At 45.8% G+C, this 24,347-nt stretch overlaps 1 protein-coding gene across 4 annotated transcripts in view; it reads right to left on the reverse strand.

Moving 5' to 3' along the window:
* Positions 1–16,523: 16,523 nt before the first annotated feature.
* Positions 16,524–24,347, reverse strand: part of nr6a1 (nuclear receptor subfamily 6 group A member 1) — a 106,718-nt gene continuing 98,894 nt past the window's right edge. For all 4 annotated transcript variants that reach the window (XM_062960741.1, XM_062960739.1, XM_062960742.1 and 1 more), the window contains one exon: positions 16,524–23,181. In XM_062960741.1, the coding sequence (XP_062816811.1) occupies positions 23,093–23,181 (89 nt within the window). In that variant the 3' untranslated portion in view covers positions 16,524–23,092. The remainder of the gene's footprint in view (positions 23,182–24,347) is intronic.

The following is a 24,347-nucleotide window of genomic DNA, read 5'->3' on the forward strand; positions in this document are numbered from 1 at the left end:
CCATGTGAACGATTCAAAGATGAGGTGAAAGATGTACATCGTGGTTTAGTTTGTCCTTGCGCGCAAAAAACAATACTTTAAAAACTTTTCTATTGTCTGGATATCGTTTTCAAGATGTTTGCACTTTTTAAAAAACGCTTTCCCACATTATGGCATTGCTTTTTTTGCAATAAATTTGCTGCTAAGCCTTCAGCCCTAGCGGCTTGAATAATAAGATTCAGGTACAACAATCAGTCCTATCATACATACTGTTATAGCAGTATTATTCCTCTTTATTGTGTTTTATTTAATTGACGATGCTCTTTTTATCTGGTTTTATTGTGTTTTATCTGTTTTCGGGCTTGGCCCTGTGTTAGACACCTCGAGTCCCTGCAAGGAAATGGGGGCGGGATAAAAAAATAAAATTATTATTATTATTATTATTATTATTATTATTATTATTATTATTATTATTATCATCATTATTGACACAACGACATAGTATGACACAGCAAACATGATAGATATGCTGGATTTTGTATCACAAAACCACAAGTCGAACACTTCCCAAGCGTTTAGGACTGTGTGATGTATTTTCTGATGATGCGCGCAGATCCCATTATTATTATTATTATTATTATTATTATTATTATTGACACAATAACATAGTATGACACAGCAAACAATATAGATATGCTGGATTTCGTATCACAGAATCACAAGTCGAACACTTCCCAAGCGTTTAGGACTGTGTGATGTATTTTCGGATGATGCATGCACATTCCATTATTATTATTATTATTATTATTATTATTATTATTATTATTATTATTATTATAACACAGCAAACAAGATAGATATGCTGGATTTCATATCACAAAATCACAAGTCGAACACTTCCCAAGTGTCTAGGACTGTGTGATGTATTTTCGGATGATGCACACAGATCCCAGCAGGGTGGCCTTTTGCAGTTGGCAGATCGTAATTTTGTCAATGTCTATTGTTTCCAAATGCCGGCTGAGATCTTTTGGCACGGCACCCAGTGTGCCCATCACCACCGGGACCACCTGCACTGGTTTCTGCCAGAGTCTTTGAAGTTCAATCTTGAGGTCCTGATAGCGGCTGAGTTTTTCCTGTTGTTTTTCATCAATGCGACTGTCACCTGGGATGGCAACATCAATGATCCAAACCTCTTTTCTTTCCACAACTGTGATGTCTGGTGTGTTGTGTTCCAGAACTTTGTCAGTCTGGATTCGGAAGTCCCACAGTATCTTTGCGTGCTCATTTTCCAATACTTTTGCAGGTTTGTGATCCCACCAGTTCTTTGCTGCTGGGAGGTGGTACTTGAGGCATAAGTTCCAACGAATCATTTGGGCCACGTAGTTGTGCCTCTGTTTGTAGTCTGTCTGTGCAATTTTCTTACAGCAGCTGAGGATATGATCAATGGTTTCGTCGGTTTCCTTGCACAGTCTGCATTTTGGGTCATCAGCTGATTTTTCAATCTTGGCCTGAATTGCCTTTGTCCTGATGTCTTGCTCCTGGGCTGCAAGGATCAGGCCTTCTGTCTCCTTCTTCAGGGTCCCATTCGTGAGCCAGAGCCAGGTCTTCTCCTTATCAGCTTTTCCTTCAGTTTTGTCAATGAACTTCCCATGCAATGTTTTGTTGTGCTAGCTGTCAGCTCTAGTTTGTAGTGCGGTTTTCTTGTACTGGTTTTTTGTCTGCTGTGCTTTGAGGAGTTTCTGATTTTTGACTTCAATCAAAGCAGGTTCTTCACTTGGCTTTACATATTCTGCCAGGGCATGTTCTTCTTCTTCTTCTTATTATTATTATTATTAATAATCCTATGGTATTATATGGAATCCTGAGATTTGTAGTTTGGGGAAGGGTTGTAGTTTTAACATTGATTTCTAAAGTGAACCTGTCACTGGGTTTTCTTGGCAAGATTTGCTCTGGATTCTATATTGCAGTGTAGATGGGGCCTATGTTCCACTTTTGAAGACTTCCCCCAAGATACTAGGCACCTGGGGGCAGGTTGTGGGACATTTTTTTCAGAATGCCATAGCCACCAGTACAACTGACAGATTTCTCTCCTCCACCCCAGCCAGAAATGAAGAGAGATCCCCATCCACCAAGGCCTCTCCCTCTCTCGAGAAGGAGAGAGCGGGTTTCCTGCTGCATCCTAGGCAGTTATCAGCGAAATGCCAGATGTTCGGAGCTGGTGCCAATATCATGAGAAATAAATCTCAGGCAGGTTCAAGGTCTCGGCCAGGACGGGCATGGGCTGTCTCAGCTGCTCAGCAGAAAGAGCACAAAAGTGGGGAAAGGCTCCTGGGCAAAGTGGCTGCTTCCTCAGAGGGACTGTGTGCTCGCTGCCTGCTATTTTGGGCCACAAAGGGGCTACGGGGGGCAACCACGTCTCTGACGGCCTTGGGCCCGGTTTCCCCTTTCCAAGGACTTGGCTCCCTGGGCGGATATTGGAAAAAGCCCCCCTCTGCCAACCAGGGTTGGAGTCAGGTCAGGGCTTTTGCAGGATTCGCTTTTGGAAGAAGACGGGACAATTGGTCCAGAGGTGGAGCGTGGACAGGCCAGAGGTCTTCTTGAGATTCCTTTGTGTGTTGAAACAATGGCTCTCCGCCTGGGCCCCAAGTGTCACTCTTCTGTGTGTTGTCGAAGGCTTTCATGGCCGGGATCACAGGGTTGTTGTATGTTTTCCGGGCTGTATGGCCATGTTGCAGAATACTAGGAGAGAATACTTCTGGAACATGGCCAAACAGCCCAGAAAACATACAGCAACCCTGTCACTCTTCTGTCCCTGGTTTTTGATACTTAATTTGGTGTCGGACTGATCGATCTGCCCATTTTAGAAGAGCCCCATTCTCGAGGTGTTGCCAATGCTATATTGCACTTTGTCCATTTCAATTGTGAAATTACCTTCCTCATTTCGGCCCATGTTGCACTTTGCCTGGGTTCTATGAATTAGTCTCTAGTGTTAATATTGTATGTTTTATGTTGATTTTAACTATTGTTTTAACTGTAATTGATGTTTCTATTGGATAACTGTTTTATTGCATGTAAGCCGCCCCGAGTCCCTTCGGGGAGCTGGGGCGGGGTATAAAAATAAAATTATTATTATTATTATTATCATTATTATTATTATTTGAGAGCTTAGTAGAAGAGCCTAGACCAGGCATGGACAAACTTGGGCCCTCCGGGTGATTTGGACTTCAACTCCCACCATTCCTAACAGCCGGGTGGGAAGAGGATGCTCTGAATGTGCTTAGAAAAAGGAGAAGCAATTGAATATCTTCCAAATGTTTTTGATGGTAACTCCCACTATCCTTGGTGATGGCTGTGTAGGGACCATAAGCCAGAAAAAATAGTAAACTACTAGCTGTGCCCGGCCACGTGTTGCTGTGGCAAAGTATGGTGGTATGGGAAATAAAGTATTGAGTGGGTTGCTAGGAGACCAAGTGAACAGAGCTTAGCCTTCTAACTGGCAGCAATTGGATAAAAATAATTATTCCTCTCCCTCTAATTAGGACTTTATTTTTCTTTTCATTTTGTTGTATCAACCTAGAGGCATGGATGAGGAGTTGTGCTGTCAATTTTTGAGATTGTGGGGTGTTTACTTTTGTTGTTTTGTTTGCTGCCGTGATGCTATCACTCTTTTATATATATAGATAAATGGGTTGTATAGCTGTGGAAGGGCCTTGAGTCTACACTGCCCTATAATCCAGTGCAAATTAGATAATCTGTGGAAGAGGCCTGAGGCCTAAGTCTGCCTGTCCCCTGGGCTGAGTTGGTTGCTAGGAGACCAAGTGGGCAGAAATTAGTCCTCTAACTGGCAGCAATTAGATAAAAACAATTATTCCTTTCCCTCTAATTAGGACTTTATTTTTCTTTTCTTTTTGTTGTATCAACCTAGAGGCATGGATGATGGGTTGTGTTGTCAAATTTCGAGGTTGGGGGGCCTGTAGCTTTGTTGTTTTGTTGGTCGCCGTGATGCCATCACTCTTTTATATATATAGATTGCCTATGTAGCTTTGCCCATCCCTTCCTGTGAGTTGGTGTCTTTCTCCAGAATGTTCCAAGACCAAAAGTTAGCTTCAAATCAACAAGTTAGGTCATTGGTATCACTTGTGCCAAGTAGGTGCGGAAGGTGAGGAAGACCCTCAGCCACTGGTCAATATTAGATAAGCCGAGATATAAAATCCATTGTTTGCTACGCACATGTTGCGACGGCCATTTGCATGGAAGTGGGTACCTACGGCTGTTTTGCCTTATCATCAGCTGTGATAACAATAAAAGACTTGTTTTATTGCTCTCCCTCTAGGCTAGTCTCCAACAGCTGCATTTGCTGGGATAATGGGAACGGTAGTCCAAGACGTCTGATTCATGGCTCAGAGAAGTTGAGTGTGCTTTGAACAAAAGCCACAACCAGGAACCTCCCAGGAGTCTGAGATGGCGGTGGGATTGCGGGCTGGCAATATTCCACTCCGCACAGCCTTGATATTTCAGAGAGCCCAAGAGGGAGACAGATAAGGCCCTATCTCCATCCTCTCTGGGTCTTTATCACCAGCAAGGGTCAAGCCTCTTGCCTCCGCCACGTTCCTGGAACATGGCCTGCGGCAGGTGTGGCCCAGCATCTGGCTTGCGAGCTCCTCTCCTTCCTTGACTTGCCAAGGCCTGGGTCCCTGACCATGGGTGACTTTATGGCGATAACACCCCAGAAAGATAACACCCCAGCACGCGCTCCGGATGCCGCAGCCTTGGGCCATGCGCATGTGCGCAGCAAGGAGAGCAAACGGACCGCTGATTGGATCCATCTGCACATGGCATCCATCCTGCTGGCCTTGGCGGTCTCTTCGCTTCACCCTGTTATCTGCCACATAGTCATGCTCAACAGATATTCCTTTTGGGTTCAACCACATGGTAAGAGGCCAGCAAAGACCACTGTCATGTTTCATCCTAATCTATGTAATGGGAGTGGGGAGGGTAGCAGCATCCAGGTGTTAAAATCCAATTTACATAGGAAGAGTGCTGTGGTGGCAATCTCGTCTAGAGCACCTAGAGATGGGAATTGTGTGATTCTCAACATTTCCCAACATGGACAATGCTGGTTAGAGGCTGCTGGGAGTTCCAGTTCGCATCTGGAGAGTTTCCCAATTCCCAGTTCAAGATATAGGGTGAGGTTTTCTCCCGTCCTTGGCATTTCCAATGGGTTGTGCAACATTTTTCGTACTGGGTGGGCTTTCGATCTTATAGCTGACAGGACTACGCACATAATCCTGAGATTGCAGTGCTGAAGTTCCTATTATCTCGTAGTTTCTTTCTCTTCTAACAGTTGAGTTGGGTTTAAAAATTTTGAGAGCTAAGAACTTCTTAAAAAATGTCTTTGAAGCCATAACTCCCAGAATCCAGCATATCTATATACAGTAGAGTCTCACTAATCCAAGCCTCGCTTATCCAAGCCTCTGGATAATCCAAGCCATTTTTGTAGTCAATGTTTTCAATATATCGTGATATTTTGGTGCTAAATTCGTAAATACAGTCATTACAACATAACATTACTGCGTACTGAACTACTTTTTCTGTCAAATTTGTTGTATAACATGAAGTTTTGGTGCTTAATTAGTAAAATCATAACCTAATTTGATGTTTAATAGGCTTTTCCTTAATCCCTCCTTATTATCCAAGTTATTCGCTTATCCAAGCTTCTGCTGGCCCGTTTAGCTTGGATAAGTGAGACTCTACTGTATATAAAAGAGTGATGGAATCCTGGCGACTGCCAAAACAACAAAACTAAACACCCCACAACCTCAAAAATTGACAACACAAGCCATCATCCATGCCTCTAGGTTGATACAACAAAAAGAAAAGAAAAATAAAGTCCTAATTGCCCACTTGGTCTCCTAGCAACCCACTCACCCAGGGGACAAGCAGAGTTAGGCCTCACTTAGACCTCTTCCACACTGCCTATAAAATACAAATTATCAGATTTTAACTGGATTAGATGGCAGTGTAGACTCAAGGCCCTTCCACACAGCTATATAACCCATTTATAATCTTATATTATCTGCTTTAACTGGATTATCTGGACTCCACACCTTTACCCTTAACTACCACCAATTCCTCAATACTTTATTTCCCATACCACCATACTTCGCCACAGCAACGCGTGGCCGGGCACAGCTAGTAACATATATAAGCTTTTGAGATAGTTTGGTGTCAAGAATCTTTTGTTGGAAGTAGTGCCTGAGTCTGGCTCAAAGTAGCACCATTGAGTTCTGTTGGATCAGGGCCCAAGTTAAGCATTTCAGAGGCCCATATCTCCATTTTAAAGATTTTGCTTGGCAGATTACTGTATATACTCGAGTATAAGCCTAGTTTTTCAGCCTTTCTTAAGACTGAAAAAGCCGCCCTTGGCTTATACTCGGGTGAGGGTCCTGGTTTGCTTATATTTGGGTCAGCTTATACTCATGAATATATGGTACATTTATTCCTTTTCTCTATTATTGGTGTTATTACATTTATTATTTTTCTCTATTATTGTTGCTACTATTACATTTATTTTACTTTATTATTATTATTATTATTATTATTATTATTATTATTATTATTATGACACAGCAAACAAGATGGATATGCTGGATTTCGTATCACAAAATCACAAGTCGAACACTTCCCAAGTGTCTAGGACTGTGTGATGTATTTTCGGATGATGCATGCAGATCCCAGCAGGGTGGCCTTCTGCAGTTGGCAGATCGTGATTTTGTCAATGTCTATTGTTTCCAAATGCTGGCTGAGATCTTTTGGTACGGCCCCCAGTGTGCCCATCACCACCAGGATGATGATGATGATAATGATTATTATTACATGTATTATTTCACTCTGATCTTATTATATTTATTATTTTACTCTATTTATTACTACATGTATTATTTTCCTGTATTAATTATTATTATTACATGTATTATTTTACTCTGTTATTATGAAAAGGATACATAAGCATATTTACATTGAAGATGAGAATAATGATTTAATCAGAATGGGACAGTCTTATCTTAAATTTGAGCTTTATGTAAATATTCAAAAACATGTAACCTACTGATGCCTCAATTAATGTAATTTTATTGGCATCAGGATTGTTGTATGTATTCCGGGCTGTATGGCCATGTATGGTATCTGTTTTTATTTCTGATATTTACCACTCTCGGCTTATACTGGAGTCAATGTTTTCCCGGTTTTGTTGTAGTAAAATTAGGTGCCTCAGCTTATATTCGGGTCGGCTTATACTCAAGTATATACAGCAGGGGTCCTCAAACTTTTTAAGCCGAGGGCCGGTCCACAATCCTTCAGACTGTCGAGGGGCCGGATTATCATTTGAAAAAAAATACAAACAAATTCCGATGCACACTGCATATGTCTTATTTGTAGTGCAAAAACAACAACAACAACAACGAAAGAACAATACAATATTTAAAAATAAAAACAATTTTAACCAACATACATTTCTCAGGATTTCAATGGGAAGTGTGGTCCTGCTTCTGGCCAATGAGATAGTCAAGTTAATTAGGATTGTTGTTGTTGTTGTTGTTGTTGTGTACCTTCAAGTCATTTCAGACTTTGGGTGAGCCTAAGTCAAAATTTTATTTATTTATTTATTTATTTATTTATTATTTACTGCATTTATTTACTACATTTGTATCACACCCTTCTCACCCCAATGGGGACTCAGAGTGGCTTATAAATTATATGTACATACAATATATTATATTATTAGCATAGCAAATATTAGCATTATATATTACTATATTGAACTATACCACTATACTGTAATATTATTAGTAATATTATATGTAATGTAGAATATATAATTAATATTATTATATGGTATTATTATTAGTGTTATATTGTATTACATTATAATATTATTATCAATATTATATGTACATACAATATATTATATTATAAAACTGAGGGCGGGGGCCAGGTAAATGACCTCGGAGGGCCGCATCCGGACCCCTGATATACAGTATATATGTTGAAGGCCCTTCAAGATAGGCCTCACACCTGCCTCCTCTAAGCAAGTTGGAACTTATTGTCAAGAGGCATTGACTATCCCCTTCCTTCACTCACTTATCTACTTCCCCTTTGGCTTCCTTGACCAGCCAGGAAGGGCTAAGAGGCTACTGAGCTTAGTATGACCATCATCATTAGAAACTGTTCAGGTGAAAAAGAAATAGGATGAAGACATCGGGCTGGATGGCAACACCGATAAGAGACAGGGAGGGCGCAGCAGTGTGCATGCACATGGAACCGTCTCCTCCAGCTTGACCCTCTCGTTCACTCTCTGTGAAGGTCAGAAGATGACAGAACAACCTGACAAATGTCTCGAGCGGAGTCCTTGGGCCCGATAATGGATGTTCCAGGCAATGTTGACACTTGGTGATCCACCAAAAGATCAGGTTAATGAGGCTGACGCTGGTGACAGCCGTGATTTGTCCCTTGTCCCTCCTCCTCCTCCTCCTTTCTCAGGCTCGGGGTGGCCTTCAGGCGGAAAGCATTTTCTTTCCAGGGACCTACGGTCTCCCCCCAGATGAAGCCCATAATGAAAAGCACTAATGGAAAATTAAGATAAGTCTGTGTCTGCTCCTACTCCTGGGCTGCCCTCTCCAGCCTTTTCCAGCCAAACCAAAGTGAGTGGAGTGGTCCTGGGAGTTGAGAGTCTAGAACAGGGGTCCCCAAACTAAGACCCCCCCAAGGTCCTTTACCTGGCCCCTGTCCTAAACTTTAGACTTAGGGTTGACCTAAGTCTACCTGGTCTTTGGAGGTCTCTTTGCTTATCTATGGTCTTATGAGATTGTCTAGATGGCTTTTGGAGGTCACTTTCCTTACCTATGGTTTTCTGATGGCTTTATAAGATCATCTAGATGGCCATTGAGGGTCCCTTTCCTTACCTATGGTCTTATGAGACCATCTAGATGGTCTTTGGAGGTCTCTTTGCTTATCTGTGGTCTTATGAGATCGTCTAGATGACTTTTGGAGGTCACTTTCCTTACCTATGGTTTTCTGATGGCTTTATAAGATCATATAGATGGCCATTAAGGGTCCCTTTCCTTACCGATGGTCTTATGAGACCATCTAGATGGTCTTTGGAGGTCTCTTTGCTTATCTATGGTCTTATGAGATCGTCTAGATGGCCATTGAGGGTCCCTTTCCTTATCTATGGTCTTGTGAGATCGTCTAGATGGCTTTTGGAGGTCACTTTCCTTACCTATGGTCCTATGCAACCGTCTAGATGGTCTTTGATGGTCCCTTTCCTTATCTATGGTCTTATGAGACTGTCTAGATGGCTTTTGGAGGTCCCTTTCCTTATCTATGGTCTTCTGATGGCTTTATGAGATCATCTAGATGGCCATTGAGGGTCCCTTTCCTTACCTATGGTCTTATGAGACCATCTAGATGGTCTTTGGAGGTTTCTTTGCTTACCTATGGTCTTATGAGATTGTCTAGATCAGGGGTCCCCAAACTGAGGCCCTCCAAGGTCCTTTACCTGGCCCCTGTCCTAAACTTTAGACTTAAGGTTGATCTAAGTCTGCAACGACTTGAAGGCACACAACAACAATCCTAATTTTGGACTATTTCATCATAGTCCAGCCCCTCAACCTTCTGAGGGACCGTGAACCGGCCCTCCACTGAAAATGTTTGAGGACCCCTGGTCTAGAACATATGGAAAACATTCAGGGTGGTGAAAATGAGAGTGGAAGACACAGCAGAATCTCTCTCTGAAACTTGTCTCACACAGGTGACCCCCACCCTAAAGACAACACTGAGAAGATAGGTTCTGGCTCAAAGGACAAAACCGACAGTACCGTAACTGTTAGTGCTACATTTGGGGGAGCCTTATCTTGAGCGGGGGGCCAGCTTCGCACACGGCCAATAGACAGTATGAAGAAAGAGGCCCAGAATCTCCATGGCAATAGCTCTGATGGGGATCTTGTTGCCAAGGGAAACCATCTCTGAAAGACCAGCCAGTTGAGGACCAGATGTAGCTTTTTCAATGGATTCCTGGTTTCGTGGAGAAGTCATGTCTGAAAACCGTTTTGAAACTCATCTGGGAGCTGAAGCCAAATGGCACCCCCATCTCTTTCAACTTCGGATCCTGTCCTCAGAGTAGGAGGCACTTCACTTCTGCCGGGGTTTCCTATCCTATTAGAAAATTAGATCCAAACTACATAAAACCCAAGCTACCACAAAGATTGTGGCTACCAACATGAGTATGGATAAAGTGAGATAGTGCTCAGTGCTACACAACCTACCTCTCTAGCCTATTGTTTTGTTGGCTAAGAACACTAATATGTTAGTTGCTGCTTTTTTAAATATATGAATGTTCACAGTGCACCATCATTCTTATCTCAAGCACAGAATTATCTTGAGCTTGTCCTGCTGGAGGTAAAAGTAAAGGTTTCCCCTGATGTTAAGTCCAGTCGTGTCCGACTCTGGGGGTTGGGGCTCATCTCCATTTCTAAGCCAAAGAGCCGGCGTTGTCCGTAGACACCTCCAAGGTCATGTGGCCACTGGCATGATTGCATGGAGTGCCTCATGTCCTGCCTCATGTACGGAGTTGTTGTTTAAAGCTACGGACAATGCGGTTGCCGTTGCCCGCTTTTGGTCTATTTAGAAGAATTTGCAGCACTTTATCCAAGAATTTGCAGCACTTTATCCAAGAATTTGCAGCACTTTATCTGTCACCTCGTGTTTACAATATTTATATGGTGCACCTTACCTAAAACCTCTCCGTTTTAATCCATGTTTTTATTAGTTCTTGTTATTTGTTTTTACTGGCTAATGTTTAAATTTTAATAATTGTGCATGTTTTTTTGTCTACTGTTGTGTTTTATATTGCTATTGTTTTTATTCGGGCTTGGCCCCATGTAAGCCGCCCTGAGTCCCCTTTGGGGAGATAGAGGCGGGGTATAAAAATAAAGTTATTATTTAGCTGCTTGCGATTTAAATTTAATTATTATGCAATGCTTTTGACACAAAATACCTTCCCGTCGGAGCGGTACCTATTGATCTACTCACATTGGCATGTTTTCGAATGGCTAGGTTGGCAGAAGCTGGGGCTAATAGTGGGAGCTCACTCCTGCTGTCCGTAGACACCTCCAAGGTCATGTGGCCATAGACATGACTGCATGGAGCGCCGTTACCTTCCCACCTGAGCAGTACCTATTGATCTACTCACATTTGCATGTTTTGAACAGCTAGATTGGCAGAAGCTGGGGCTAATAGTGGGAGCTCACTCCTGCTGTCCGTAGACACCTCCAAGGTCATGTGGCCATAGACATGACTGCATGGAGCGCCGTTACCTTCCTGCCGGAGCAGTACCTATTGATCTTATCCTGGATGAGCAGGCAGACCTGGCGTGCATAACGGAGACCTGGTTGGATGAGGTTGGGGGGGCCAGTCTCACCCAGCTTTGTCCACCAGGTTATGCCGTGCAGCATCAACCAAGATCTGGAGGGAGGGGAGGAGGGGTTGCAGTGGTCTATAAGGAGTCCATCCCCCTGACCAGGTGCCCCATCCCGCAGTCTACCTTGTTTGAGTGTGCTCATCTGAGGGTAGGGGGCCGGGACAGTTTAGGGATTCTGCTAGTGTACCGACCACCCCGCTGCACTACAGTCTCCCTGCCTGAGCTAGCAGGGATGGTCTCTGGCCTGGCGCTGGAGTCCCAACGGCTCATTGTGCTGGGGGACTTCAATGTCCATGCCGAGACCACTCCTTCTGGTGCAGCTCAGGACTTCATGGCCGCCATGGCAACCATGGGGCTGTCCCAACTAGTATCTGGCCCTACCCACAGAGCAGGGCACACACTTGACTTGGTTTTCTGCCAGGGAGGGGAGGAAGGTGGCGGTGTGGAGGAGCTCACCATCGCTCCTTTGCCATGGACCGACCATCACCTGATCAGGTTTAGAATCACTGCGCCCCCCAACCTCCGCAGGGGTGGAGGACCCAAAATGGTCCGCCCTAGGAGGCTTATGGATCCGGATGGATTCCTGATGGCTCTTGGGGAATTTCCCACCACCTTGGCTGGTGATCCTGTCGATGCTCTGGTCGCCCTCTGGAACAAGGAGGTGACTAGGGCAGTAGACACGATCGCTCCGGAACGTCCCCTCTCGAGTACCCGAGCTAAACCATCTCCTTGGTTCACTGAGGAGCTGGCAGCGATGAAGCGAAAGAAGAGGGAACTAGAGGGTGTGTGGCGTTCGAAGCCGAGCGAGCCAAACCGAACACGGCTATGTCTCTATCTTAGGGCATATGCCGCGGCAGTAGATGCTGCAAAGAATGTTTTCTTTGCAGCTAATATTGCGTCCGCAAAGAACCGTCCGGCGGAGCTGTTCCGAGTTGTCAGAGGTTTGTTATATCCCGCCCCCCAAGACGGGATCCCTGACAACTCGGCAGCCCGCTGTGAAGCATTTGCTCAGTTCTTTGCGGACAAAGTCGCTTTGATCCGTTCTAGCTTTGACACCATATTAACGGCAGTCTCCGAGGATGTAGCAAGAGCACCTGCTTGTCCCATTTTGATGGATTCGTTTCAATTGGTTCAGCCTGAGGACGTGGACAAGGTGCTTGGAGAGGTGAGGGCTACCACATGCATCCTAGACCCCTGCCCATCCTGGCTGATAAAGGAAGCCAGAGGGGGGTTGGCCGAGTGGGTGAAGGTGGTGGTGAATGCCTCCCTTCAGGAAGGCATTTTTCCAGCGAGCCTCAAATTGGCTGTGATCAAACCGCTGTTGAAGAAGCCATCACTGGACCCCACTCAATTGGAGAACTTTCGGCCTATTTCCCATCTCCCCTTTTTGGGCAAGGTCATGGAACGTGTGGTGGCCGCACAACTCCAGGCATTCTTGGTTGACACTGATTTTCTGGATCTGGTGCAGTCTGGCTTCAGGCCGGGGCATGGTACCGAGACAGCCTTGGTCGCCTTAGTCGATGATCTACGCCGGGAACTGGACAGGGGGAGTGTGTCCCTGCTGGTTCTGCTGGACCTCTCAGCGGCCTTCGATACCGTCGATCACGGTATCCTTCTGGGGCGCCTTGCCGGGATGGGTCTCACTGTTCTGCAGTGGCTCCGGTCCTTCCTGGAGGGTCGGTCCCAGATGGTGTCCTTGGGGGACACCTGCTCGGCCCCACAACCATTGTCTTGTGGGGTCCCGCAGGGGTCAGTACTGTCCCCCATGTTGTTCAACATATACATGAAGCCGTTGGGAGAGATCATCCGGAGTTTCGGGGTGCGGTGTCATCTGTACGCAGATGATGTCCAGCTCTGTCACTCCTTCCCACCTGTCACTAAGGAGGCTGTCCAGGTCCTGAACCGGTGCCTGGCCGCTGTGTCGGACTGGATGAGGGCTAACAAATTGAAATTGAATCCAGACAAGACAGAAGTCCTCCTGGTCAGTCGCAAGGCTGAACAGGGAATAGGGTTACAGCCTGTGTTGGACGGGGTCACACAGGTTCGCAGTCTGGGGGTTCTCCTGGACTCATCGCTGAGCCTGGAGCCTCAGGTCTCGGCGGTGGCCAGGGGAGCCTTTGCACAACTCAGACTTGTGCGCCAGCTGCGCCCGTTCCTTGGGAGGTCTGACTTGGCCACGGTGGTCCACGCTCTGGTTACAGCTCGTTTGGACTACTGCAACGCTCTCTACGTGGGGTTGCCTCTGAAGACGGCCCGGAAGCTCCAACTAGTACAATGGGCGGCAGCCAGACTAATAACTGGGGCGGCTTACAGGGAGCGTACCACCCCCTTGTTAAGCCAGCTCCACTGGCTGCTGATATGCTACCGAGCCCAATTCAAAGTGCTGGTTTTGACCTATAAAGCCCTAAACGGTTCTGGCCCAATCTACTTGTCCGAACGTATCTCCTCCTATGAGCCAGGAAGATCCCTGAGGTCATCTGGAGAGGCCCTGCTCTCGGTCCCACCTGCCTCACAGGCGCGGCTGGTGGGAACGAGGGACAGGGCCTTCCTTCTCGGTGGTGGCTCCCCGGCTATGGAACACCCTCCCCAGAGATATACGGCAAGCCCCAACCCTTTTGAGTTTTAGAAAAGCCTTAAAAACATGGCTTTGTGCCCAGGCTTTTAATGAATAAATGATAAAGACGACCCAGATTGTTATATGGATAAAGTTGGAGGATATTGGACGAACGGATTTTAAACACGTTTTATGTTTTATATTTTATACTGTATTTAATTGGTTGTATTTTTTATATGTTGTTGTTTTTAATGATGTATCGGCATCGAATTGTTGCCAATTGTACGCCGCCCTGAGTCCCTCCGGGTGAGAAGGGCGGGATAGAAATATTTGAAATAAATAAATAAAATTTGCATGTTTTCGAACGGCTAGGTTGGCAGAAGCTGGGGCTAATAGTGGGAGCTCACTCCTGCTGTCCGTAGACACCTCCAAGGTCATGTGGCCATAGACATGACTTCATGGAGCGCCCTTACCTTCCCGCCGGAGCAGTACCTATTGATCTATTCACATTTGCATGTTTTCGAACTGCTAGGTTGGCAGAAGCTGGGGCTAACAGCAGGAGCTCACCCGGATTCAAACCGCCAACCTTTCGGTCTGCAAGTTCAGCTACTTGTAGTACCTATTGATCTACTCACATTTGCATGTTTTCGAACGGCTAGGTTGGCAGAAGCTGGGGCTAACAGCAGGAGCTCACCCGGATTCAAACCGCCAACCTTTCGGTCTGCAAGTTCAGCTACTTGTAGTACCTATTGATCTACTCACATTTGCATGTTTTCGAACGGCTAGGTTGGCAGAAGCTGGGGCTAACAGCAGGAGCTCACCCGGATTCAAACCGCCAACCTTTCGGTCTGCAAGTTCAGCTACTTGTAGTACCTATTGATCTACTCACATTTGCATGTTTTCGAACTGCTAGGTTGGCAGAAGCTGGAGCTAACAGCGGGCGCTTACTCCACTCTCCGGATTCGAACCTGCAACCTTTCAGTCTGCAAGTTCAACAGCTCAGCGCTTTAACACACTGTGCCATTGGGAGCTCCTGGAGCAGCCAGGCTAAATGGACCAGTGGATTTTCTACAACTCTAGCAGCACATTGACTTTTCCGTTCAGTTTTGGTGTGGTGTGCATGGCTGAATCTGCAAAGTATTGATGACTAGAAGGGATGATGCCAGAATGAGTTCTCTATTTCTTCCACGGCTGAGCCCAAAACTTATTTACGGCCAAGAATGCAGGACTCATGGAGGAGCGGCACCAAAGCTGACGATGGGCTGGAAGCAGCTGCTCACTTGGGCGACCCGGTTGCCATCTTTGTGGGGCTGGCAAGCAAGCGTGCATGCCTCCAACACAATGCCTTTGTGGCAGCACCGCAGGCGCTCGGCATAGAAATCTCAGCATACAAAGCCTCTCCTCGCTGGCTTGCCGCTCTCGTCTGACACGAGAGAGATCTTTAATTGATTCCTTGTTTCCCTCCGCAGTGTACTGGTCAAGGCTGCTTTTTATTTTAGTCTGTTTTGTTTGCCAGGCTCCCCTCCCCCTCCCTCCATTTTCCTCTCTTGCTATGAAGCTGCTGTTAAAAAGCAAGGACATCTTTTGGGGGGCTCAAAAGGATCCGATCTTTTTTTGTATCTCCAACATTAACTGGCTTCCTACAGACAAAGGACTCTTGTCACACCCTGGACTCTCCACAGATATATATTTATCTTCCTTGCCTAGTTTATCCATACCTCACAACCTCTGAGGATGCCTGCCATAGATGTGGGCGAAACGCCAGGAGAGAATACTTCTGGAACATGGCCAGACAGCCCGAAAGACATACAACAACCCTGTGATCCCGGCCATGAAAGCCTTCGACAATACATTGACAAAGGACTCTTGTCACACCCTGGACTCTCCACAGATACATATTTTTTTCTTTCCTTGCGTAGTCTCTCCATGCCTCACAGCCTCTGAGGATGCCTGCCATAGATGTGGGCGAAACGTCAGGAGAGAATACTTCTGGAACATGGCCACACAGCCCGAAAGACATACAACAACCCTGTGATCCCGGTCATGAAAGCCTTCGACAACAAAAAGGGACCTCACAGAGGTCCTCTTTGCCAATATTTCTGCTGGACGGCAGGGAGTTTGGACCTTCCTGGACTAATGTGGTTGCTCTCCTTTCACTTACCTTGTCCTGCCATTTGTGGAAGTAGGGAAAAGAGAAGATTTTGGGAATGAAAATAATTTTTTTTTTCGTGTCAGGAGCAACTGGAGTTGCTTCTGGAGAGAATTGGCTGTCTGCAAGGACGTTGCCCAGGAGACATTGCCCGGATGTTTTGATGTTTTTACCATCCTTGTGGGAGGCTTCTCTCATGTCCCCGCATGGAGCTGGAGCTGATAGAGGGAGCTCATCCGCGCTCTCCCCGGGTGGGATTCCAACCTGGCAGCCTTCAGGTCAGCAACCCAACCTTCAAGTCACCAGGCTTTTATCCCCTAGGCCACTGGAGGCTCCTAATAAAAAGACGAGAAGTAAGCAGAACGGAACGTGCAAGAACCATTCACATTTATTAGTTCAAATATCTAACACTTGGCTAAACATGCGTTTAACACTTATTGGTCACATTTCCACAGGTAGTCAAGTCACAGAGCGGAGCTTGGAGAGGCCCACGAGGGAGGTGTCCGGCCTGCCGCATGGCTGGGATGACCTTCTCAGTCCAGACTTTGGCGGGACGGATGCCTGCGCCATGCGGTTTTGCCCCATATGCTCCAAGCAGGTTAAAAAAAAAACATAACAGCTAAACATTCACTATTTGTTATGTTATGGTGACATCCTGTGTCCCTGATTTATGACAAGGGATTGTGGGGAAAACACATTCTGATCAGCACCATCAATGGTTTGACACCTCCTTCTCAACAATTTCTTCCTACTTCCAAATGGCTGTAGTAGAGGCAGTGGGCAATAGTAAGCTAAACAGAGCTGGGCAAGAATGTGGGGAGGTGGCCGTTGTGCCTTGGGCATCTTCCAGTGTGTGGATGTGTATTTTTATTTATTTTTTAGTGTTTTTATTATTTTTATTGGGTTGCTAGGAGACCAAGTTGGAGGAGCTTAGCCTTCTAACTGGCAGCAATTGGATAAAAGCAATTATTCATCTCTCTCTCTAATTAGGACTTTATTTTTCTTTTCTTTTTGTTGTATCAACCTAGAGCCGTGGATGATGGGTTGTGTTGTCAAATTTCGAGGTTGGGGGGCCTGTAGTTTTGTTGTTTTGTGGGTCGCCGTGATGCTATCACTCTTTTATATATATAGATCATGGTATCACAGCACAACAATGTTTCTCTAAACAATGTTCCTCACAGTGAGCCAGCGTTAGGAATCCTGTGGCCCCTCCAGATGTTGGACTTCGTGGTGAACAAGTTCAACATGAGTCAAGAGTGTGATGCAGCAGCTCAAAAGGCCAACGTGATTTTGGGCTTCATCCAAAGAAGTCTAACCATCATGTATAAAGGTGAAGAATACTGGGAGGTACTGGTCAACTCCCATCACTGAAATGGGGCAGTCAAGAGAAGGCTGAACTACTCTGTGTCTATTTTGCTTTCGTTTTCTCCTTAGAAGAGAACTTGCATCAGCAGAGGCCGATTGTAAATCAAGGAGATTGTCAGGAGTCACCTAATTTACCTAAGAGTTCTAATCTGTTGACTAATTGCATCCCAGTGTACTAAAGGAACTTGCTGACATGCTCAACGGTGCCAGAGGACTGGAGAAGAGTAAATATTATCCTTCTCTTCAAAAAGGGCAAAAAAGAAGAACTGGGGAAGCACAGACCAGTCAGCCTGACCAGGACCAGGATTATAAGGTTATCCAGCCCACTTTCACCATTCCCTCAATTCCAATGCTGCTGGAAAAAAATCTTCCAGAGGGTGAGGAAAAAAGACTTTGTAAAAAGGAGCTTCTTTGTCAGAGGCTTTGTTAATGTAGGTATGCCAGTCTCTAGACAACAGTGCAATAATTAGGAGCCAACTTGGGTTTGTCAATTCTGTCGAATCTCATATCTTTTCTTGGTCAATCTGTAGTGACACAATAGCATCCTGCCCTGAGTTTGCATGTCTGTGGGCACAAGTGGTTTCGGAGCGTTTATGCGCTGGACAGTCTGTAACAGTTGTGAATGGATGATTTGCACCCACTGTACTTCTGAAAGGCCACACTTTGCCCACTCTGATATCTGTCAGGAACCAGCTCTGGCAAAACCACTGCTTGCCTACTACTTATATTGTGTATGGGGAGAAGGGGCGGGGCTACCGCCAATTTGCTGCTTTCTCAAGCTCTAGAATGTTCCGAAGTCTTGCGCAGGCGCAGTTGAAACCCATATGTGCGTATTTCACAGGCAACATGTAAGAAGAACTAGAGAGACCGAAAAGGAGTGCAAGACACCCACAGCAGTGACAGCCACGTCCACTCCCCACACTTTCTGTTTCCACTCAGAAACTGATTAAAGAGGGAAGCATTTGGGGGTGGGGGGGTAGGGACAATGAAATTTACAAATGCTTTGTTTACTTTTTTCCGCACAATCCCTTTGAGATGATAAACAGGATGTCACACAAGAGGTAGTTTTGTTATGGAAATTGAGTCAATAACGTTATCAACAACTAGTACAAGACGATTTCATACATAGGAAAGAAAATAAAAAAATGTCTCAATCACAAAGGCGGCTCAGTTGAGGTCGGTGGGTGCCCAGATGGGGAGGTTCTTGAGTCCAGAATCAGGGTCAAGGGGGGAGGTTTCTCAGCCACAATAGGCTTCAAAGGACAGGGGATGGCTGTGGATAGGCCAGGGAGGTGACAACAGCGCCCATGGGCGTTTCTCTGGATTCAATTTAAATACATATCCCTGAGCGTCCGTGGGCAGCCCGAAGGCCGTCCACGGGGAACCCAGGAAATGCCAAAGGTCTACGCTGCTGCCACCCATCACTTTGCTACCTGAATATAAGTTTCAAAGGACCCCAACCACATTGGCTTCACGCTCCTGCCACCCACCAGGGCCGTCCTGATTGACACATCCAAGCCCGAGAAAAAGAAGCGGTGCCACCACCTTGGTCTCGGCCAACTGTGCAAACCCGTCGCTCCCGGTTCCGTTGGCTCAAGATGAGGTAGAACGGTGGTGGCAGCGGGGCGAGGAGAGAGAGAGGTGCTATGGTTCCCCTACCCCACACACACAAAAATATTTTTTTTGGTTGTGTTTTCTATTAGTTTGCTTTAGAAATATTTTTTAAAAAAAGAAATTCAAGTTTATAAACAGCAGAACAGAACAAACAAAAACGGTTTGAAGGACTGAACTGAATGGCAAAGAGAGAATCTGATCCTACTGTTTGACTTTATGGAAAGTGATGGAAGTTAGGAAAGAGAAATCTTTCCAGTCTTAGCAGCTTCTCTGTGTGAGTGTCATTCTGGAGAAATTGGCGTCTTTTTTTGCTTCTATCAGGATGGACAGATGGGTGTTGTGCATGCGGGTGTGTGTGATGGGAGAGAGGGCTACATCGCTTTCAAAACTCGGAGTAGATATTTGCATAGAATCATGCTCTTTTAACAATAATTGTGCTTTTTTGTAATGATTGTAAGGTAAAAGTAAAGGTTTCCCCTGACTCTGGGGGTTGGTGCTCATCTGCATTTCTAAGCCGAAGAGCCGGCGTTGTCTGTAGACTCCTCCAAGGTCATGTGGCCATAGGCATAACTGCATGGAGCGCCGTTACCTTCCCACCAGAGCAGTACCTATTGATTTACTCACACTCTGGGGGTTGGTGCTCATCTCCATTTCTAAGACAAAGAGCCGGTGTTGTCCGTAGACACCTCCAAGGTCATGTGGCCACTGGCATGACTGCATGGAATGCCGTTACCTTCCCACCAGAGCAGTACCTATTGATCTACTCACACTCTGGGGGTTGGTGCTCATCTCCATTTCTAAGCCAAAGAGCCAGCGTTGTCCATAGACACCTCCAAGGTCACGTGGCCACTGGCATGACTGCATGGAGTGCCAATGTTACCTTCCTGTCAGAGCGGTACCTATTGATCTACTCACATTGGCATGTTTTCGAACTGCTAGGTTGGCAGGAGCTGGAGCTAACAGCGGGTGCTTATTCCGCTCCCGGGGTTTGAACCTGGGACCTTTCGGTCTGCAAGTTCAGCAGCTCAGTGCTTTAACACACTTTGCCACTGGGGCTCCTTGTTTTAATTGTGTTTTAATTGTAATTGGTTATTTTATTTGATTATTGTGTTGATACTGTTTTTAGTTATTGATACTTGTTTTAACTTGTTTTAGCTTGGCCCCATGTTAGTCGCCCCAAGTCCCTTTGGGGAGATGGTGACAGGATAGAAAAATAAAGTATTATTATTATTATTATTATTGGTTGGGAGGCTTTGTCACATCTGGGTTGTTGAAAGCCAGAGCTCAAAGCAACCCGGGCGGTGGAGAGGGAAGCCACAGGGAATGAATGCCTGGTAAAAGCCTGAAGTATAAAATGATCCTGCAGCCCATTTGCAAAATGCGTGCTGAGCAAAGAATGCTACAAAAACCAATTCCAATCCTTGTAGAGTGTCCTTCAAACCAAATTCACAAATCCATCTAGTGAGTGACCTACGGTCTCTACACCTCTAGCTACATTCCTATTTTTCTTCACATAATACCTGAGTCCGCAACACATTACATTCACTTTACCCTGTTTCAAAATAAAACCCCAAGTCGTGAGCGGACTTGGTTTCGGGAGGCATAAATGGCAGCCCAACGAGTCGCCTCCTGGCTTGCTGCCACGGCCTCTTGGCTCATGCCTGGGCCCAGCCTGGTTTCTCTGCTCCCAGAGACTTTGGGCAATGGGAGGGAGCCCTTAACACGGAAAAAGGGACTGGCATCCTCCCTCCTTGCCCTATGCAAAGGCTGAAGAGCTGCCATGCAATGCGTCTCTCCTTTTGAAAGACTGGCTGTGCGTGCGAGAAAACAGAAAGCTTCCCACAGCCAGGGATCTATCCATCGCTAGCCAAAAAGGGGAGGTCGATTCTTCCGTTTGTGCAATGTGTTCCCCGGAAGGGAACGTCATCTCGCCGGAGGTATTGTGGACCGCTTTTCCAAAGTAGTAACAACAACAATAACAAAAAATAATAATACAACACCAACGTTTGGGCAGGCAGCACTTTTCTAGTTTCAAAACACAAGACGGACAGATAGATAGACAGACAGACAGAAGGGCGGGCAGAGGAGAGGGTCCAATCCCCGACCGCCCTTTGAGGTATATTATTATGTTCAAAGCTGGAGGAGGAGGACACCTTGTCAGGTGAAGAACAAAAGAACGGGGACACCAGGGGAGGGGATTCACAAAGCCACCAAAGGCTGGCCAGCTCCAGCTGCCTGTGGCTATTACCCGTTTCACATTGCTGGAATCAGCAGCAGCAACACTGTTGGGGAGGAGGAGGCGAGTGCGAGGGAGGGGAGGAGGGGAGCAAAGCAAGACCGGAAGAGACAGGGAGCATCCCAAGGCATGAGTGGGGTGCTTGCCGCAGCCGCCAGCCCTTCCTCCTGCTTCTGCCACGCACATCCACGGCTGTTTCCTAGATTGGTGGATCCATCTACCAGCTGGGCATCTCTCCTAGAAAGGTGCCAAGTGTCTCGATGCAAAACGGGTTGTGGAAAGAGGCAGTTGTGGCAACACCGGGGCATTGCGTTCTTGGAAACTCAAAAACGTAGTCATTGCCCACAAGTCATGGTTGTTGTGGCAACACGGGGGCATTGCGTTCTCGGAAACTCAAAAACTTAGTCGTTGCCCACAAATCATGGCGAAATATTTTTGTTTGGGATTTGTATATGTGCATAAAAATTGTACTGTAAGTTACTGTTTAATTTGATTATCAAGACTGTCTCCTCAACACCGGGGCATTGTGTTTTCGGAAACTCAAAAACTTAGTCGTTGCCCACAAATAATGGTGAAATATTTTTGTTTGGGATTTGTATATGTGCATAAAAATTGTACTGTAAGTTACTGTTTAATTTGATTATCAAGACTGTCTTCTCAACACTGCACTGGGGCATTGTGTTTTCAGAAACTCAAAAACTTAGTCATTGCCCACAAATCATGGCGAAATATTTTTGAACGACATGCTTGGGATTTGTATGTGCATAAAAATTGTACTGTACGTTACTGTTTAATTTGATTATCAAGACTGTCTCCTCAACACGGGGGCATTGTGTTTTCGGAAACTCAAAAATGTAATCGTTGCCCACAAATAATGGCGAAATATTTTTGTTTGGGATTTGTATATGTGCATAAAAATTGTACTGTAAGTTACTACTTAATTTGATTATCAAGACTGTCTCCTGTGCCTTTATCCTCAAAAAAGAGGGTGTGGTGTCGTTGTGATGGGACAGTGGTTAATAAGAGTCTGCGTGTGGATGTGGAAGAGATTTGTATGTACATAAAAATTGTCTTTTGTACTGTAAGTTACTGTTTAATTTGATTATCAAGACTGTCCCCTGTGCCTTTATACTCGAAAAAGAGGGTGTGGTGTCGTTGTGATGGGACAGTGGTTAATAAGAGTGCGCGTGTGGATGTGGAAGAGGAAGGGGAGAAGTGGGTCTCAATTTGGGAGTTGCCATGCCGTGCCTCGCCCCCCTGCACCCCGGTGTCACTTTGCATCTCTCCAGGAGAGAAACGAACCTGAGAAGGATGAGCTTTCTTGGGCGAGCGTGGCCTGCAGTGAACGGCCAACGGCCCCTTTCTCTGCTTGAGGTAGTTTTAGTCGTCAGCCCCGGCCCACCCACCGCCCCTCCCTTCTGCCCCACCCCAGCCCCCCCAGTACAAAAGGCCTACCCTAAAAACACTGTCACAAATACCTTCACGTTTCTGTAAACTGCAAGAGGGGCCGCACTCGGGCAGAATGCCTCGCAGGGAGTGCAGGGAGGAGGGTGGAAGATCATACATTCAGCTCTGTCGTGAAATAAATATTATAGGAAACGAGTAAAAAAAATACAAAACCCAGGATTCCTGCTAGAGCGGCAAGGCTACCCATTGCCCCGCCAAACGGCCGCTTCCCGTCTTCAGCCCCAACGGCAGGGATCCTCCTCCTCGTCCTGCTCACTCCTTGGCCAAGCCGCTCTTGCAGGAGTGCAGCACGGCCTTAAAGAGGAGCGGCAGCTGCTCCAGCGGGACGCTCACCATTTTCCCTGTGGAGAGAAGGGCACACCACGTTTTATTGATTAGCCCATCGGCCGTATCAAAACATTTAACACATAGACATACATACAACATACAACCCGCGGTAAAAAAAAGAAGTTAAAATAAACAAGCTGTTAACAAGACCCCGTTCAGGTCAAATATCTGCATCACCTGCACAGTTTACCCCAATTGATTCCAGATATGCAATTCTCAGTTGTGTGGCTTTGAATAGGAAAAGGGCTGTTTTGTGTGTTATTTTAGGATTCTGGCCGGCCAACAAAAATGAAATTTTAATATGTGGGTCCCAGTGTGTTTTGTGAATAATGTATGGTCCGAGGCATTGGTGTCTCTCTTTCTTATACAATTCACAGCTGAACAAAACATGTGCGATATCCTCCACCTCTGATGCTCCACAAATACAAAATCGTTCGTTGTATGGAACTTGATTAAACCTTCCGTGTTTGACCATCGTATCCAGCTGCTCAAAACGGGCTCTGGTAAATACCCTCCTGAGGTGTTTAGGCATTTCTGTCTTTAGATACCTGGCTGTTTGGAAAGTATGTTTAAAACGGCTTAACCATTTCAATGAGCCAGCTTTACTCAGGGTAGCAATGTCTTTTTGGTGTGGAGAGAAGGGCGGAAAAAGCCTCGCCTGAATGAGCAGCCGGCCCAGGTCTCCCAGGACAGGCAGATGGAGACTTGGGGGGGCAGCCTCTTGGCTTGTGGGAAGAAATACTTTGTGGAAGGCAACAAGGAGATTGTATTATGATGTCCTGGTAGTGATCCTGCCAGTTGCGTAAGCCGCCCTGAGTCCCCTCGGGGAGAAGGGCGGGGTAGAAATATCGGAAATAAATAAAATAAATAAATGTCCAGGCAGAAGAATTTCAGGGCTTTCAGCTATTGGATGACAGCTATTGGATGACCAGCCTCATTATAATTCTATTCTGAATGTTATTAGGTTCCTTTCATCGGGGTATTTTAATCTAATGATTTTATCTTATATTATTGCTATAGTCCCCCCCCCCCCACACACACACCTTTGAAGTTGACGGATTTGCATTGGTAGTTGTTTGATATTATTACTGTTGTATAAACCTTTGTTTTAACTTCTGTTTTATCGTCTTCTTGTGTTTTAAATTGTGTATATTGTTTGATGTATTTGCGCTGTTACTTT

The sequence above is a fragment of the Anolis carolinensis genome, unplaced genomic scaffold (assembly GCF_035594765.1).
Source record: "Anolis carolinensis isolate JA03-04 unplaced genomic scaffold, rAnoCar3.1.pri scaffold_7, whole genome shotgun sequence".
In the NCBI taxonomy this organism is placed as follows: Eukaryota; Metazoa; Chordata; class Lepidosauria; order Squamata; family Dactyloidae; genus Anolis; species Anolis carolinensis.